General features: G+C 36.2%; 1 protein-coding gene across 1 annotated transcript in view; it reads left to right on the top strand.

Annotated features, from left to right (window-relative positions):
• Window positions 1-6: 6 nt before the first annotated feature.
• The window catches only part of RORB (RAR related orphan receptor B), a 137,626-nt gene continuing 119,837 nt past the window's right edge, over window positions 7-17,795 (top strand). The window contains exon 1 of the mRNA XM_035309938.1: window positions 7-246. Coding sequence (XP_035165829.1) covers window positions 240-246 — 7 coding nt within the window. The 5' untranslated portion in view covers window positions 7-239. The remainder of the gene's footprint in view (window positions 247-17,795) is intronic.

Below are 17,795 nucleotides of genomic sequence, written 5' to 3'. Positions count from 1 at the left end.
CCGCGGCGGGCGGGCGGGTGCGCGGCGGCCGCCCCCGAGCAGCTCGCCCGGCGGCGGGCAGCCCGCGGAGCCGCTCCGCGCCGAGCCGCGCCCCGCCGAGCCGCTTCGGAGGGATGGTGTTCCCGGCAGAGGAGAGCTGCGGCCCCCGCCGCTTCCGCGGGTGCTGAGACGGGATTTTCGTGGTGCGGCTCCCGGGCTCCCAGCTTCATGACTGCGCGGAGCGGGGAGTCGCCAACACCATGCGAGGTAAGCGGGCCGGGCGGGGTGGGGAACGGGTTATTTTATTTGTTTTTATTTTCCGGGGAAATAGCCGGGGAGGATGTTTTGTGCTGAGGGAGAGGGTCCGAGGGAGAAAGTTGGTGGGTCGGGCCCGCCTGTCGGCGTGTCTGCTCTCAGCGTGTTCTCTGCACCCTCGGGGACCCGCCCGAAGTGCCCCCCCAGCAGGAGGGTGAGGGACACCCCTGACGTGCCCCGAGGGCCATGCGAGGAACTCTGGCGTCGCCCGAGGCCAAAGAGGGCAGGGATGGAGGGAGGGAACCGACTACCGATGTCTGTGCCTTGAAGCATCCCCCTAAAAACCCTCAAAACTGTCCACGGGACACGCTTGCCAGCGGCAGGTGGTCTGTACCGCAGGAGCCACCTGCCCCTTGGTCCCAGGTCTCTGCGAGTATGGTAGGGGCTTTCCCTTCCCTCCCAAAAAGTTGTTCTCAGGACTTTTCACGGGCTTTGCACTGTTCACCAGCCGTCTAGTCATGTGGGGGCTGCTTTCCTTGGGGACAGTTGATGGGGAGGGATGCATCTCCAGGGATCCCCCTCACCATGCCCGCAACTTTCTTCCGTGGTCCCCTGAGCAAATGCCCCCTAAGCAGCCCTGTTCTAACACTTACCTTGAAGGGCAGCCAGAGCCTTCCCTTCTGCATCCCCAGGGCTTACAACCTCACCCGTGGGAGGTCCTGCAGGAGACCACAGAGCTTCCCCACCAGTGGTAGAACCCCAGGCTGCTGGGTTGCTGGTCCAGAGAGTGCTGCTGGGCCACATGCTGCCTGCTGTGTCTGGCATGCAGGGAAATCTATCTGCTGGGTGCAGGGGACATGAGGGCACGTTGTTTCTGCTTGTCTCAGGGCCAGGCAGCACTCCAGAGGCACTCCGCTGGCCCCTTTTCCTGAGTCAGGCAAGAACCATACTTGCCAGCCTTGGGTACCTACAGCGGATGCACACCTCCTTTGCCACATCTTCCCCTTTAGTGCTCCATCCTTCCTTTCAGTTGCTTGATAATGAGGCAAAAAGTAGTCTTTCTTGGGGTATAGGGCTGGAGAAGAAGGGCTTACAAGGAACGACACATACTTGGGGTGACAACCCCATTGCATGCAAAAACTTGAATCTCTGATTAGTTTAATAGAGATGCACACACTAGAAACAACTCTAACTAGAGTTTCATCTTATGGGATATTTGCTCCTTTAGCCGAGTTCATTAATAGCACTAACAAATCATGCATCTGTGTAATTTTCTCTATAGAAATTGTAACTTTGATGTTTGCACAGAGAATAAAAAAAGCTCTCTTTCCCCCTCCTCTCCTAGAAGATAGGGTTTGCGCTTTGGGGCATCTAACAAGAACTTGCTAAACAGTATTTCTTTCATAAGAACATGAGAAAATGAAGAGAGGGGGAAATACTCTCAAGTATGTAAAGCATCTCCTTTTGCAGCATTTTTTGTTGTTGTTGTTAATGAAATGTCTTTAGTGTGAGCAGAACCATTCAGTGGCTCAGTGTTTTTTTTGTTGTTGTTGTTTGTTTTGTTGTTTGTTTGTTTTGATACATGCTTGCCTGTGTCCCCTGGGCAGGGTACCCATTTCCCTTTTACTGGGGAGTTAGGCCAGCCAAGGCACAGCTGTCCTGTCCTCTTGTCCCCCTTGTCCAACCACTGAGCCCAGGAGCTGCCATGACCAGCAAGGAGTGAAATGCTGTCTCACTCCTCTGACCCCTTCCTTTAAAATAACCTTGGGTCTGGCCAAGCGGCCATGTGTTGGGGACGAGGAGTGGGATCTGCCAACACACTTGGTGGCATCGCACACAGGGTCTGCCTCTGTCTCTGCCTCCTCTGACACCCCTTGAGCTGTGCTATCAGCTGCCATCCATGAAGAGGTGTAATGCTCTAGCACTAGATGCTTGTTTCTGTTCGCGTCTCGTGTATGCTTGCTTGCTCAGCAGTGGAAAAAAGGGGTTAGGGTGGAAGGACAAACAGGCCACGTCCAGCCTTGCGCAAAACTCATTGTGCAAGAGGTTATGGTACTGATGTTTTGCATGAGGTGTACATCGAGATGAGAGCAATACTTTACACCCCATCAAACAGGTGAGGACACTGTATGCTAATAGAATATCTGTCCAATGCATTTGTGGCTTTCCTAATAAATGAAATATCATAATTAATAGATTTAAAGCTGCTGTGAATTAATGCATTTACAGCTATAAATGTAATTGTGAAAAGGTTTAATGAGTTTTCAACTGTTATACTCACTGTTATGGTTGGAGGAAGAAGCTCTCTTGTACATGTGAGGTTTTCCCCAAAAATTTCCTAGCCAAGCTGTTATGCTCCCAAGCTACAGTTGATGGACCTGGCCCAAGATGCCTGGGGTGAGCAGAGTTTGTTGTGGTTGTTCACCTGATGCACATCAGAGATGGAGGCCAAAGAGCTGCCAAAAATTTCCAGCTTGTATTGATGCATCCCAAAGCACTAGGCTGTTGTAGACTTTCAGCCATCCCATCCCGTGGTAGTACAACTAGCATTGAAGGATATCCCACCTGTTGTGACACTACATTTATAGTCATGGGTCATGTCATATTCAAAATAATAGCCACCAGTGCTACTTCTACTTTAAATCATTCTGAGGATACACAGCCATGCTGATATATAGTTGAACAATATTCTGGTGCCAGAGCCTGAACACTTGTGCATGGTCATAGTAGGTCCATATCTTTCCCTCTGAAGTGGTAATATAAATTGGAAGTTGATGTCTTTGCCTTTACAAACTATAGGTATAAAATGTAGATAAAGAATGAGAGTTACAATAATTGTTCCACAGAGACCTCCTTATTTCCAACCTTCCCATTCCTGTCAAAATCCTGTGAAGGGATAAAGAACGTACTTAACAAAAAATGTAGAAATGCATTTAACAAAATATTTTTAGAAAAAGGGAGCTATACAGTGCTCTAAAATCAGTGTGCTGCTTAACTAAAAATGAAAACAAGTTTTCTCGGTTTTATCTTCTAGTTTAACTTTTTTTTAAACTCATTTGTAAAGTTAAAGCTGTTGAATGCTAATGAGTTATGCATATAATGTAAACAGAAATACTTAAGTGGATAAAATCTTACAAATCACCTAATTTTATTCTGGGCACTTGTTACCTGTATGCAAGCAAATAGCAGTTTGTGATCACAATTATTTGAGCTATGAAAGTGATGCCAAAACAGTTATATAGAGCACTTCTTCATTGAAAAAGTAGTACCGAAGCTTTCATTTGTGAATCTTACAAAGCGTTTTATGTTTTAAAGAAATGGAACTCCTCGATACCCCTAAGCTGAGGTATTTAAGGAAGTTTTTCTGCACAGCTTACACTTATTGGTGTCAGGACTGAGCAATGATATGTTACATAATGTTATATAGTTATTCTGTTTTCTTAGCATCACTGGAATATTTGTAAGCAATTAGAAAAGTGTGAATCAAACAAATACTATCTGCAGCATTGCTGAGAGAGCTTATTAAGTAACATGTACAAATAGTCTGGATAACTGAGAAATATTTAAGTCCTTATTTAATAGATGAGTGCAGGAAATCTTTGTACACTCATTAAAGCTAATGGAATCTATTTCAAAAGTTATTCTAGGAATAAGAAATGTGACTAAATTTGGAATATGTGGCAGTAGTATGCTAAAAGATGTCAACAATAACAAAAAAAAAAAATGCATTGACTATTTAAAACAAAAGTGATAACACAATCAGTACAGATTTTGACAGATTTAGTACCCTACCCCATAACACCAGAACCTATTTGTCATCCCAGCATGGTGCACCCAACTGGTACTTCTCTGAATGATGTTATTGACTTCATTGAGACTCCTTGAAATATGATGGAAATCAAGTTCCTGGTGTTAGGACTTTGCAGGTCAATGTTTAGTAAATGATTAGAAAATCACGAGCTAGTAATAAACTGCATTACATGATAGAAAATACAAATATGTATTGTTCATGTAGCATGACAGGTCTCTCTTTAGAATGAGCAAGAATCAAATCTGAAGTATGAAGTATTTGTACCTCTGCAATACTTTGATTTGTACTATATTTACATTACAAATTATGTTGTGCTTTTATCTTTCATATTATATTATGCCACAGTGTTTGGGTGGGAGAAAGGAGAGTATACAATGGAGTTGGAATATAGAACTATATCTGTTTTATTACCTTTATAATTTTTACCTTAGAAAAGTTTTTTTTCTGATTTTATTTAATGAGAAAATTGTTTTTGATAAATAGAAGTTTGGTGACCTGAAATATGGCAACTTAAAACCTACGATAATATGATGTCCATTAGCTAGAGATAATTTTCTTTTGTCTGTCAGAAAATGTCTGACATCCACTATTGGCCTTTTATAAGTAAATATAGTGATAAGCAATAACTTGATATGACCTACATTTATGACAACATAGTCATGGTTACATTAAGAGATTAATCTGTTTTTTGTTATTTAAAATATATCAGTTATTCAGGTTAAATATTCCAGGAACAACAACAACAACAAAGTATGTTCTGAGGAAACTTGAAGTCAGAATTCCTGGTAAAACTATGCTAACTACTGCAGAGTCTGTAGGGTGCTTGTGTACTGCAATATGTGACATTGATATGTGCCTGTTGGATGGATGAAATGTATATGGATGAAGTACTCCTTCAACAGCATTATGTTGTTAAGCAGTTCCAGGAACTAGGATCCACCATGGAATGGAAACTGCCTGATACAGGAAAACAAAATCAAAAGAGTGATTTCCAAACTATCCAGGAAATTGTTTCCCTTCCTTTCAAATAATGCAGTGAATTCATAGAAAACAAAGTCTGTGCTATGAAACTGAAGAATGCATGCTTTGTAGCTGAAGACAAAAGAAGCACACAGGAGTAAATATTGATTGAACTAATAATCAGATGAATAGGAATGAGCTTTACCAGTGCACCAGTATAATAGGTTATGTTAACTAGCCCTTCCATAGCCCATATGTTGGCCTTTCAACCCATGATTCTATCTACTGGACACTTAATGGGGGAAACCACAGGTGTTATAACGGCATTTATGGTAAATCAGGCTAAAAATAATAGTTGTGTAAATAACTGGATATAGTCAAAATAAATAAATAATTTTATTAATGTACTCAAGTACCATATAGAATCATGGTGTAACAGAACTGCATTAGTATTTGTGTTTTACACTTTTAAGACACTGTCCTAAATCACTTGATGTTGAGCTTAGTAATAAACCTGTTAAATCAAATTCAACAAAACTGTAAATTCTAAATAACCTGATATATTTGAATTTTAAATCTGTTTTTAAAGAGTAATTTTAACAGCTTTGAGCATTTAACACTTTTGGGGCTTTCCATAATGACTTTCATAGACAAAGTGTAGATGTCAAAATGTTGTTCTTTGTGATTCATGTTTATAAAGTTCAGTGTTGTTCCTTCAGATTCTGTTTGCAGTGTGAGTAAAGTCTGAAGTGCAGCTTTGAGAATAAGACATCACACAGTGTCAATGAGGGTGGCAGACAGAAGGTGCATTTTGGATTGTGCCATTTTCCTGTTTGTTTCTAATATTGATTTCATGACCACATTCAAAACTCCTATTTATGCATATGATTGACAATAAAATAGATTTATCATCATGGTCTGCTTCTTGTTTAACTAAGCAATACTTACTCATTTGAGTGGTCCTGTGGATTAGAATGTTGGCCCTCTGTATTTTTGCCGTCTGTATATATGTTGGATCTGTATATTTAAATTATTTATTTAAATAAAAATAAAATTAAAAAGCTCATGCTTAACTTTGCCAGACACATTCTGCTGGAAATTTATGCAAACAGAATGACAGCTGTTTCTGCCTCTGATACAAGTATATAAACTAATCTAGTTTGACATAAATGTGGTTATTATGCTGTTAATGATGAATTATTTTGATGAATTGGCAGTTACAATGCATCTACAGAATTTTTAAGGAAGATCAACGCTGTTACTTCTGCACAAAAATACAACAAATATTAAAAATCATGTTTATCTGAAACCGAATCATGTGCATTTAAAACCACATACTCATTAAAGAGTAAATGTCAAGTAATTGTGCTTGCTTATTCTGAAAGTTTTCCTGTTTTCATGGGTCTTGTTTATGCGAGTCATTCAGTTAACATCCAGTTAGACTTGATAGGACTACTCACATAAATAGGGCAAGCTCAATTTGAGGCTGTTAGCTCTATGTCTCTCTGAAACCCAATGATGAGAGTTGTAAGAAATATGAATCATTGGAAAGGCTTAGTCTTTGTTGCCCTGAAATTTCCACAACATCAGCCTCCGTTCCTAATTGCCTGAAACACTTCTGTGCTCAAATAGAGACGTTGGTTTGGCTGGAGATTTGTATTTGCAGGAAGAAGGTGTTGGTAAATACTTTACTCGTTTTGTAAATACATTACTTGTTTTCTCAGCTAATGTTGAGCTATAAAAAGTGTTCAAAAGCATTGTTCTTCAACCAATTGTCAATAAATCACTTTAATTGTTGTGCTTATTCAGAATGCCACACAGCTGCTAGTAAAAAAAAAAAAAAGTATAATCTTTATTGTAAGAAAATACATATATTAATAACATATTTAGGTATGAATATACTACATGAAGTAATTAACATTTTATCATGACTAAAATAGTGGTATAATTTAAGAGGAATTTTGATAATTATTATAAAGTCAGTCTTTAATTCATTATGTCTCCTTATCCGTGTTTTTGAGGTTGTCTCGCAGTTAATCTATTCCTCTTAGTTATCCATGTTCACTGTGAAGGTTTCCTGGACACAACAGGACACCTTCCACACCAAAATTATTTTCAAGATTTACATCTCTGCTTCATTAATCCAAAAGTTAATTCATTCTTTAGAGTAAAACTTCTAAAAAAGGCATATGTTCTCATCATATTTAATTTTTCCACCCAGAAATATTTTAGACTAAAAATGTCGTTACTCTTACAAGCGATATGTATTATACATTGTTTTTTTTTTTCTTTTTTCTTTTTTCTTTTTTTTTTTTTTTGAGTGAAGGTGTTCAGGGGTAGGGGGTGGGGGAGAAAAACTAGATCAAAAGAAGACTAAGAAGAAGAAATTGTTAAATTGCAGTTCAATGCACTGTCAAAATAATGAGCTGTCAAGAGGGTAGCATATTATGTTTTGGAGCAGGTTGTTTTTGGTCTCAGATGAAATTATGGTTCTCTTAAAATAGACTTCAAGTGTAAAAAGTGAAAACAAGGCTGTTTATAAATAAACAACCTTTGCATTACCATTCCCACTACAACAGGAGATAAAATGAGAGGGGCTTTAACCAATTGGATAATTTAAAGGTTGGATTATTTAGCAAAAATTGCACATTGAATGTTTGCAGTTTTCTGAAGGGTGACTGGAAACCACAGCCCCAGCCCTGCAGTCAATGGCAGAAAAAAAAATAAATGTGGAGCAAACTGTATTCCAAAAGATACATTGGAAATTATATTTTTTTCTTAGAGGAGGACAGCATATTGTACTTTATATATGGGAACTGTATTTAGTGTGTGTGTATATATATATATATATAGATATATTAAGGACAATATTTAGTTTTAAAAGTTTCTTAAATATATTAATCTGTATTGTCTTCTCTTTCCCTCTTGAAAAACATGCTGTATTACTAGATGATGATAAACTACTTCCAGTTAACTTCTGAAGTTAAGAGCTTGCCACGGGAGTGCCTTTTGGAAAACTTTTTTTTTTTGCCACATTGCTAGTAACTTTTTCCTTTATCACTTTTATACTTCAAACAAAAACATTGATTACTTCCATATGGATTGTTTGGAGAATTTCATGCAATACTTTTACTATATTCAGTATTTAATGGGGATGAACTGAAAGAAAGGAGAGATCATACACAGAAACTGAGGCCAGATATTCATATGTGGTAGGAACACAAATATGAACAAATGCAGCACAGTCTAGTGGCACAGAGAAGTAATGGCACTAGACAATAAACTGAAACACAGTGCCATTCAGTGGTTGAATGTCTGTGAAGGGAAGAAACCTTCTTTTGGAAAAAGTTCCAGTGATGCTTTAATAGAGTTCATTTCGGTTTGTTTTGGAATTTATACTCAAACTGTCATTCCTTATTCAGTGAATTTGTGAATGTTATATGAGTACATGTTATTAGCAGTGTCTGACCGCAAATTCTTTTCGTCTTTTGACAAATACCGCTCTCTGTATGTCACTCAGTACATATAGAAATGTGACACAAGATGAATTTAGCTGTTCTTTTAATGTAGAGAATCCTGTAATGTACTTATGATAAGATATATAAACTGTACTGTACCAGTAATCTTTATTATATGTATCAACAATAATTGTGGAATATTTGCATTTAAAATTAATGTTGCTATATATGGGAAATAGTCAAAAGCAACGACATTTATTTTTTTTACATCTTCTCAAAAGTCTATATATTCCAAAGCATCTAAAATCATTAGTATAAAAAATAGCATGAATTTAAGCCACATATAAAAAATATAAAAGAGTTTTGATTTATTTCAGTGGGATGCACTTTGACAATTGTGAATCCTCATTAATATATGCTAGTTTCTTCTTAACCATTGACAATTCTGGAAAATTCAGGTTTTTTTAGTATCTCAAATGATTTAAGAATAAGCAGGAAGGTTTAAAAAAAATATATCAGTAAATATCAACTATGGTTCATTACACTCCTTCAGAATAATTCAAACTGCAAATTTTTCCACAGATTAAAGAAAGTAAACATCACATTCTACTACAATTTGCAAAGTTCTTCTAAATGTTTATGAAATAAAATTCCTTATGTAGAATGGATTGAAAATAATGGCCTTACCAGTGTTGTGCAATATTAAAGATGAAACATCAGAAGTAGCCAGTAACTACCATCTGTAATTTAATTAAAAAATAATTAATTAAAAATAAGAAAAAAAATGGTCTTCCACAAAACTTTGTGTGCAATATCTACTAAAACACTTTGAGAAGCAACAATTATCACACAAATATTTCTGGAGAAAAAGTTCATATGTGTGTTTGAAAGAAATATACTTTACAGTATATTACAGCAACAAAGTGAAACCTCTCTGCAGAGATGAGGCATGGTTGATTCAAGGTGTAACCTTATTTTTGAAACAGAATTCCCTATAGACCTGTCTTAAACATTTCACTCTAAAACTAATGGTACAGTAAGGCTCTGGTTATTTACGGTCTAATGGTTTTCAGAGGGTGACAGAGCTACATAATACACTTTGAGTTTGGAGGGTAAGAGGGATGAGAACTCGCAGTCTTATTTCATAACAAAAGTTCTTTTCTTTCTTTATCATTGGTCTGAGCATGCCAAAATTCCAATATTTATTTTTGTCGAGTTTTTGTTTTGTTTTGTTTTTACTAGCATACAAATCAAGATGTGCTTTAAATCAGAAATTGCTGCCATCTTTACTGGAAGTGCCGTGAAGAACAGGACACTAAATAGACTGTTTGCAGCATACCATTTTCAGGCTTCAGCAGAATCTAGGGGGAAAAAGACTGTGCCAACTTCATCATAAAGATGAAGAAGAGAAGTACATGATTTCAAACGCAAGAGAAACTGAGGAGGAAAACGTGCTGAAGTTAGAGGAAAAAAAAATACATAGAAAAGGTGCTGTTTCACAAGAGGGAGAGGGACATGGAAGAAATATGTGGAACTGTAAAGGAAAAGTATATGAAAAAGAAGGATGAGGAGTTGTTTGTTTGTTTTTTGTGATCAGTCCTATACTCCAAAGTACTAGTGTCTTCATTATCCACTGATTGCAGGCTGAGGTAAATAACAGAGGGCATGCTGTTAGAAATGAGAAAGAGAGAAGTGAGAATAATAGAAAGGAAGGTTGAAACAAGGGGAAAAAATGTACAATATGAATGTATTCGTTGTACTACTTTGTAATACTTGGTGTTGCATTTAGATTTGTTGTAACAGGACTTCAGTCTATTTGGTATTCAGCTAAATGCTAACATTAGACATCCACTCCCATTCATTTTACTGCGTATATCCAGACCTCTGCTACTCAAGAGTGCTGCAAGTTGGAACATCACTTATACAGTTATGTAAGCTGTCTGTAGGAGCCTGGTATTCACTGTGTTTCAGCCAAGTTAGTCATTTGCAAAATTGAAATGTTGTTTACAAAATACATCCAAATCTGACCTTTTTAAACTCTGGATCAAATCAAATGTGGTGGGTTTTTGTTTTATTTGTTTTTTGTTTTTCTCCCTGTCTTTCCCTTATTTTTCCCTCTCTCATTCTTACTCTATATTTTTTCAGTCACTTTTGTGACTGAAAACACTCTTGTGACTGAAAGCAGTACAGACAGAAAAGGCCTTGACACTAAGGACTTTCACTTGTTAGAAAATGTAGAATTAGCTGATTAGTTCATTAGACCATCATAATTAGATCATCATAAATGTCCATATCATATAAAATTATGTTTTGTGCTTTCACCCTTCAGTTTTTTTCCTCTTAAAAATAAATAAATAAATAAGTTTATCTTTGTGTGGGATATACTGCAGGGAAGAATTAAAGAACCTGTTAAAACTTGGTCTGGCTACATCTCCATCATATACCTAATACATTTGCGTGCCTGTAGCCTTGGAGGTAGAAGAGATGCTTGAGAGATGAATCTCGACTTCCCTTGGACTTTGCCTGGTTGATAGCCACTGCTCATTCTCTTGCCTGGTAAAAGATTTTGCCTGTATATATTGCCACAGGTAATTCATATAATAGGCTTTTTGAGACAATGGAAATATGTAGTAATGAAAAGATAATGTGCTACCTCATAATAGCAAAACTTTTAGGTTTGGGTTTGTTTGTTTGTTTGTTTGTTTTTTGTTTTGTTTTTGTAAAATACAAATAATGCCTTTAAATCCTTCCTCCATGCTCCGAAGATAAAGAGAAATATAAAATGTTATTATGATACTCTCCTTTTTTTTTTTAAGACCAGAATGGTTTTTTACTACCTACCCTTGATTACCTTTCCCCTCTGTAACAACTCCACAGAACGTACTAGAGTTCTATAGAATTCTACAGAATTCTCTATAACCAAAAAAAAAAAAAAAGTGTGGGGGGGGGGGGAATAAACATTTTCGGAAAACTACTCTGGTAGTGTAGGAGTTTCATTTACATGAATTCTCTGCTTTCCCACATCCCCCCTGCAGTTTTCTGTAAGTCCTGAGCATAAAACGGGCAGAGAGCCAAGCTGTCATCTGTTAACATCTATTTCATCCATTCTCAGGATCAGTTGAGCTAAAGGATGTTATATGTCTCAGAGAAAAGTCTTTATGTTGTTATTGAAATGTTTGAGAATGCATCAGATTTTGACCTAGTGTTAACCTACATTATCTTTTGGGCAGAAATGAGCAGGATAAAATCATTTTCAAGTGCTATTAAATGCATGCTGTAATTTTTCATAATGTATCAAAGGATAGACTTCTAGTTTTCTGTCAAGACTAATATAAATTATTTAGGAATTATTTTTCATTTAAGAAATGAAGCTATTTCTGTGAAAATACTGATCACTCTCTAAAGGTGACTTTATGCTACTTTAAGTAACACTAAACCATCAATAACTTTTTACTTACCTCACTACAGAAAAGTAACTGATAAGGTTTCATATTTTAGATGTATCTAAAGATATATTACATATTTTATGAGGGAACAGGTGATATTTTGATATGTTTTTGCATAGAATATTTGAACAACTACTAAAAATGAATATTAAATAATTAAATAATAAATTAAAATACATTTATACAAAAATTAATATTATTTTCTCATTATACGAGTTTTAAAAAAATCAATTTTCAGTATATGTATTCACATCTAATTACGCAAATTTACCTTGCATAGCTATATATTTTTGTAGTTTATAATGAGCAGGAAAAAGAAAAAATATTACACACATTTCTGTACTATTTGGATATCAAGTTTATGTTTTTACAGGTTTTGCTCTAAAAGCAAACCAGTCATTTTGATGAACACTTATTGGTTTGGGATTTTACTGCAGCTGCATTTTTAGGTTTTTAGGTTGTTTTGTTCAGTATTGGCTTTAATTCCCACCTCCACTGCCTTATTTGTTGTTTTTTATTCTTGTAGTCTTTGTGGTTCTTCATTTCAGGAGCTGTTTCTATGACAATTATAGTTTTATTGGCAGCCTGAACAGAAACTGTCCATTGAATAGGTATTAAGGATGAACCAGAAAGATCCTTCTCACACTGTGTTCTTTAGAAAGGCAGACTGAAGAAGAGTTTGTATCTGTCCATGCCAAAATAACCTATAATTATGCATTTGAATGAATATTTTCAGTAGTGACATTTGTAAACAATCCATGTACATGAAAGCCAATATAAGCCGTATTTAAGTTATGCCATTGATTTTCTTCTCCTGCGTGACTGTTTCTACCTACATGAAAAGTAATAGCTCCCATTCTATTGCAGACACAGTCAGCATCTTTATACGTTAAAGAAAATAACACTTATGTGCAATGAAGCTCTGTCAAATTAGTGAAATTAGAACTTTTGCAAGGATTTTGCTAAGTCAGGGAATGCCTTCATATGTGATGTAATCTTTACTAGAAAAGGGGCCAGGCTTATGTCTCTTCTGTACCTTGGAACGATTTAAGACCTATTCCAGGTTTTTTTTTGGCATGTGAATACCTGTATAGGTGAGGTTACTTGTGTGGCAGAAGTCTTGTCCTTATCGTTAGGTACAGAAGAGATCCTGGGAGCCAAACTGGATACAACAATGGGTCTATCTCTCTTCTGTCATTGCCCTATTGTGCCTCAACATTGACCTTGAAAGACCCTTTTCCTGTGGCAGTTATAACCTTGGCCTTGCTACTGACAGTGCCAACAGGGGTGCCAATTAGTGCTGTGTGGTAGGTTTTGTTTTTCCTTTTCTATGAACAAAGTCCATTGAGGCCTGGACTGAGACCACCAGCTTACTTCCAGCAGGCCACCAAGTGCCATGTTTTTTTATTTTGCTCAGTCACTCACTAAACAACCTGGTGTTGAACTTTTGTCTGTAATCTGTTTATAGTCTCTGTATCTATCATTAATTCTAAATCATTTCAATTGCTAGAATATGATGTTTGCTTCTAAAGAATGTTGATAAACCACAGTATTATCTGTAAAAAAAAAAATACATAAAATATTTCAAGTTGCTTCTTGTGATTAGAGACTGTCTGAATTTGCTTTTACAAAGTTCAAAATTTTTACCAGAACCCTAAAGAGAATACCAGACATAGAAAGAGAATGCAGCAGGAATGACAGATGCATTCAAATTTTGTATCAAATAAAAAGAATCCCATGTGTTAACAATAATCTTTTCAATTTTTTCTATCTAATATACAAACATGAGAGTCTCTCTCTGTCATGGACTTCTCATAAGAAATCTTAGTCTGTTTCTAGTTACTACAGCCTTTCTATCAAAAATACTTAAGCATATTCAGACATATTCCATACTTTTAAAGTTTTAGAGATAGAAAATTGAGCTGAAAAACAGAATTGTGCATAAGCATTGTGGGAAGGCCAGGATTAAATCAGTTGTTCTGAAACATAATTCTGTATTTTTCTGCCTGTCAGCACTAGAGTTATTTGAAGGGAATCTTTATTTCTTTTTAGATATATGTGAACAAGCCTGATGTCCAATGCAAATGGTGGTCATAAGTCTCCATTTAAATCTGTAATAGGAAATTTTAAGTAATTTACATATGTGTGTGTGTGCGGCTGTATACTAGAATTTTCAGCTGAATACAGCATGCTTGGTTTTATGTTTTTATAGTATTTTTAACATTTCAAACTCAAAATATTTCATTCTTTTGTTTTCATAGCTGAGCAGAAATTAAATTTTATTAATATTTTTTTTTCTTCTTTTCTTTTTTCCCTTTCAGTGAAAGCTGTGATCCGTAATAGTGAGGCATATTATAATTGTGTCTGTAACTTTAAAACCTTTAGTACTAGAGTTAAATTTAAGGAAAAGTTGGAGTTCTCTTATTAGCTACAGTAGACTGGAAAGCACAAGGTGAACAGAATTGGTTTCTTATTAAGTCATATTAACATATGGTCGTAATAATATATAACGACCACTGCAGGGCTGCATATTGGACTGGGGATATATCCTCTTAAAATAGCTGTCCTGATGCTAAAAAGAGTAAGTCTCATTTATTCTGATTGTATATATCCTCAAAGAGGCTGTAGAAGGAAACATATAAATGTGGAACAGCTTAGAAAGTTATGCCAAAAAAAAAAAAAAAGATTTTATCACTGTTCAGTAAATTCAACTGGCTACACATCTGAGAAAGAGAGAAGGCCATAAGGGGGAAGGGGAAGTGTATGAGTGAGTCCCTTCACAAAGTGAGGGACTTTGTGAAGAGAGGGTGAAAAAAATCTGTGTTAAAGATGAGAGAACTGGGGGAGGGAGACACTTTAGCCTCTTCTTTAAGTACATCTCCCTCCTGAGTACATTTACTTCCATCACAATGGACTAGAAGAGATCTTTGTTTAGTGGTGCAGTGCCCCTGAGACCTAATTTAGCTTTTATAGGAAATTCAAAAAGAGACAGAGTGAGCAAGAGAGACCAGAACAAAGATATGATTTTGCACTGTGAATATTGATACTTGTAGGTTGCTTCTGTAAATCCTTTAAAAGAAAATCTCCTATAAAATGCTGACTTGGACTTTCTGCTAGAGGAGGGCAGATGAACATTGTTTCATTATTCAGCTTTTATAATGAAGAGATGGTACAAATGTGTGTTCTAGGGTGGGAGTGATTTTTGTTACTTTAAAATAAGAAGTAGAAAGCCAATAAAATCAAGTGAAAATGCATCAAAATTATTTAAATTTGTTTTTGAAAAAGCATTTTTAATTGAGTCTCACTGCTAGAAGCGTATATTGGATCTTATTTTGTGAACATTATAAAAACATTCTCAGAAGTCTCAATACTTAATGCATTACATTGTTGTTTATTCATCTGAGTGACTTTTCTTTCTCTGAGAGTTCTGAATGGTTTTACTTTCTTCTAGCATGTAATTTTGTAAAGGTCATCTCTAGCCCTATGAATTTAGGGCCACCGTGATGTTTTTGGTTACACTTTTCCCTGTATTTTACAAGTCTATTTTTTCATAAGGAATGGTATCATGTCATATGCACACATAACCCTATGAATATTATTCAGTAGGACCCATTTCCATGGAGTCTTGGCATCAGCGTCCTTTTTTGCCACGCTACTCATGTGTCTTTTGAGTATCATTTTTTATAAAGTGAAACATATTTGGATGTTGGGGAAATTTGCTTTGGGGTAATATATGATTCTGTTATCAACATACAAAAGTTGCTTTGACATACAGTGTTAGGGACAGCTGCAGAAAGATAATTTTGGCTAAAATGAGATGAGATTAGATGAGTCACCCATCAGTTGATTTAACATTAGGTTTTAATATATATATTTTTGGGGGTTGGTTGGTTGGTTTGTGTTTTTGTGTATTTTTGTTTGTTTGTTTGTTTGTTTTTGCTGATCCAGTTGTCCCACAGGTTTATATCTTGCTTGAACATTTCCTTCAAATAGTATTTGATAAATAAAACATAGGCTTGTCAACACGTATGGAAAGCCAGTTTGAGTCAGCTCAAAGGTACACACTTAAAAGTACATACTTTTAAGGAAGTCATATGTATACTTTTTATAATCTAATTTTGACTGTCTTTCTGTTTCTTCTCTAAAGAACACCCAGTAGTAAAAATCCTACTTACATAAACTCATACTTACAGAGGCAATCACTAGTTTGACATATTGCTTAACTGAAACCTGTTGCTCTTGTTGCTAGGCAGCCCAATTTACACCAACCAATAGAACTGTATAATTTTCTTTGGCACAAATAATTCCACTTTTTGTGTTTTCTCATTAAAAAAAAAAAAAAAAAAAAAATGTTTGGACAGGAACCTAGTGTTTGCAGTTATGTTTGTTTCCTTTGTTTTCCAAATAGATTTTATCCTTTCCTGAGGTGTTGAGGAGAACAGTGACCGAACACAAATCAACAGAAAATCCCAATTTTATCTAAGATGTGGTTAGGAATCCCTAAAAAACAAAACCAAAACAAATAAACAACAACAACAAAAAAAATGCCTGTGCCAAGATTTTCTTTTACTGAAGAAGAAAGCATAGGAGAAATTTTCAGATGTATTTGGGGATTATTGCAATAATATTACACCTTAAGCAAAAATATTTGACATTAAGCAAGATGCTTTGGGATCAGCACATTACCTTACATTTGTAAAAATGTTGTTTTGATATGTCAAGGAGACAGAACTCAAAAACAGTCTCAGAAAATGAACTTTTTGAGGATTATGTTGAGTTTGAGTAGTGGTTGGAAAAAAATATAGCAGCAAAAACAGAACTTGAGATGGCATAATTTGTTAAAATTTAAGCTAATTCAGTTAGCTTGCTAGCGGGGGGTAGGAGGGAGGGGAGGAGGTGGAGATTGAATTCAACCATTTAATTCATGTTATAAAATATTTTTCTTGTTGTATCTCTCAACACGTTCTTAGCATACGTCTTTCTACCGAAGAAAGCACAGAACTTGCTACTCAGAACTGTACTTATCTCAGCTTTGCTGTTGCTGTTGTACATTTTCATCCCAGTTCTCATAATAAATAGGACTGACCTATTTAGCCCTTCTGTGAGAAAACAGTACTGAAGGAAGAAGCAGTAAGAGTGTAAAGAGACTAATTTTATAAAGTTTTCCACAACAGTTCAGTGCAACGTATTGCAAGTTTTATTCTGATCTCTGCTACACCCATGTAAATGTATAGCTTCTCTTCATTTACAAAAATATTACTACAGAGAAGACTTTTTGCTTTGTGTCCAGAGCAGCTGGTCTTCAAAAAACAGTGACAATCATAGGCTTGGATTTAAAATAATAATAATAATAAAAAAATAAAAATCCCAGAAGGATGTTTTTTATTTCACACATTTCTTGGTAGAACTTAAAGACTGTTGCAGTGTTCCCAGTCTGCATATACAGTGATTAACTTGTCTCTAGACTGGTTTTTCTGGGGAAATGTCTTTTGAAGATTTAATTGGTCAGATCTGAAGAAGTTCTACATCTAGATTAAAATCATGCCAAGCTGCAGAAGGAGCCCAAGAAGGACTATGGCAGAGATGGACATGCCTCAGGAGATAAGAATGCACAGGGCTGTTCCTTGACAGGCTTAGGTAAACTGAACAAAAAAATGCTTTCAGGTAGGCCCATGGCAAATCTTGTATGAACACCAAGGACTTTTTGCCCTAGGGAAGCTTGCCAGCTGTGTTCTTATAGGGCAGTATAGATGCAGTCCAGAAGTATTGTTTGTTAGTGGGTCTTCTTCTTCAGTGTAGTATCTTAGATTCCTTAAGTTTGCAGACTGAATTGCCCTTAGTTATTGTACTATAGGGCAATGGAAGCTTTGATTTCCAGGTTGTATT

The sequence above is a fragment of the Oxyura jamaicensis genome, chromosome Z (assembly GCF_011077185.1).
Source record: "Oxyura jamaicensis isolate SHBP4307 breed ruddy duck chromosome Z, BPBGC_Ojam_1.0, whole genome shotgun sequence".
In the NCBI taxonomy this organism is placed as follows: Eukaryota; Metazoa; Chordata; class Aves; order Anseriformes; family Anatidae; genus Oxyura; species Oxyura jamaicensis.
This window is presented reverse-complemented; position numbering and strand designations above follow the sequence as displayed.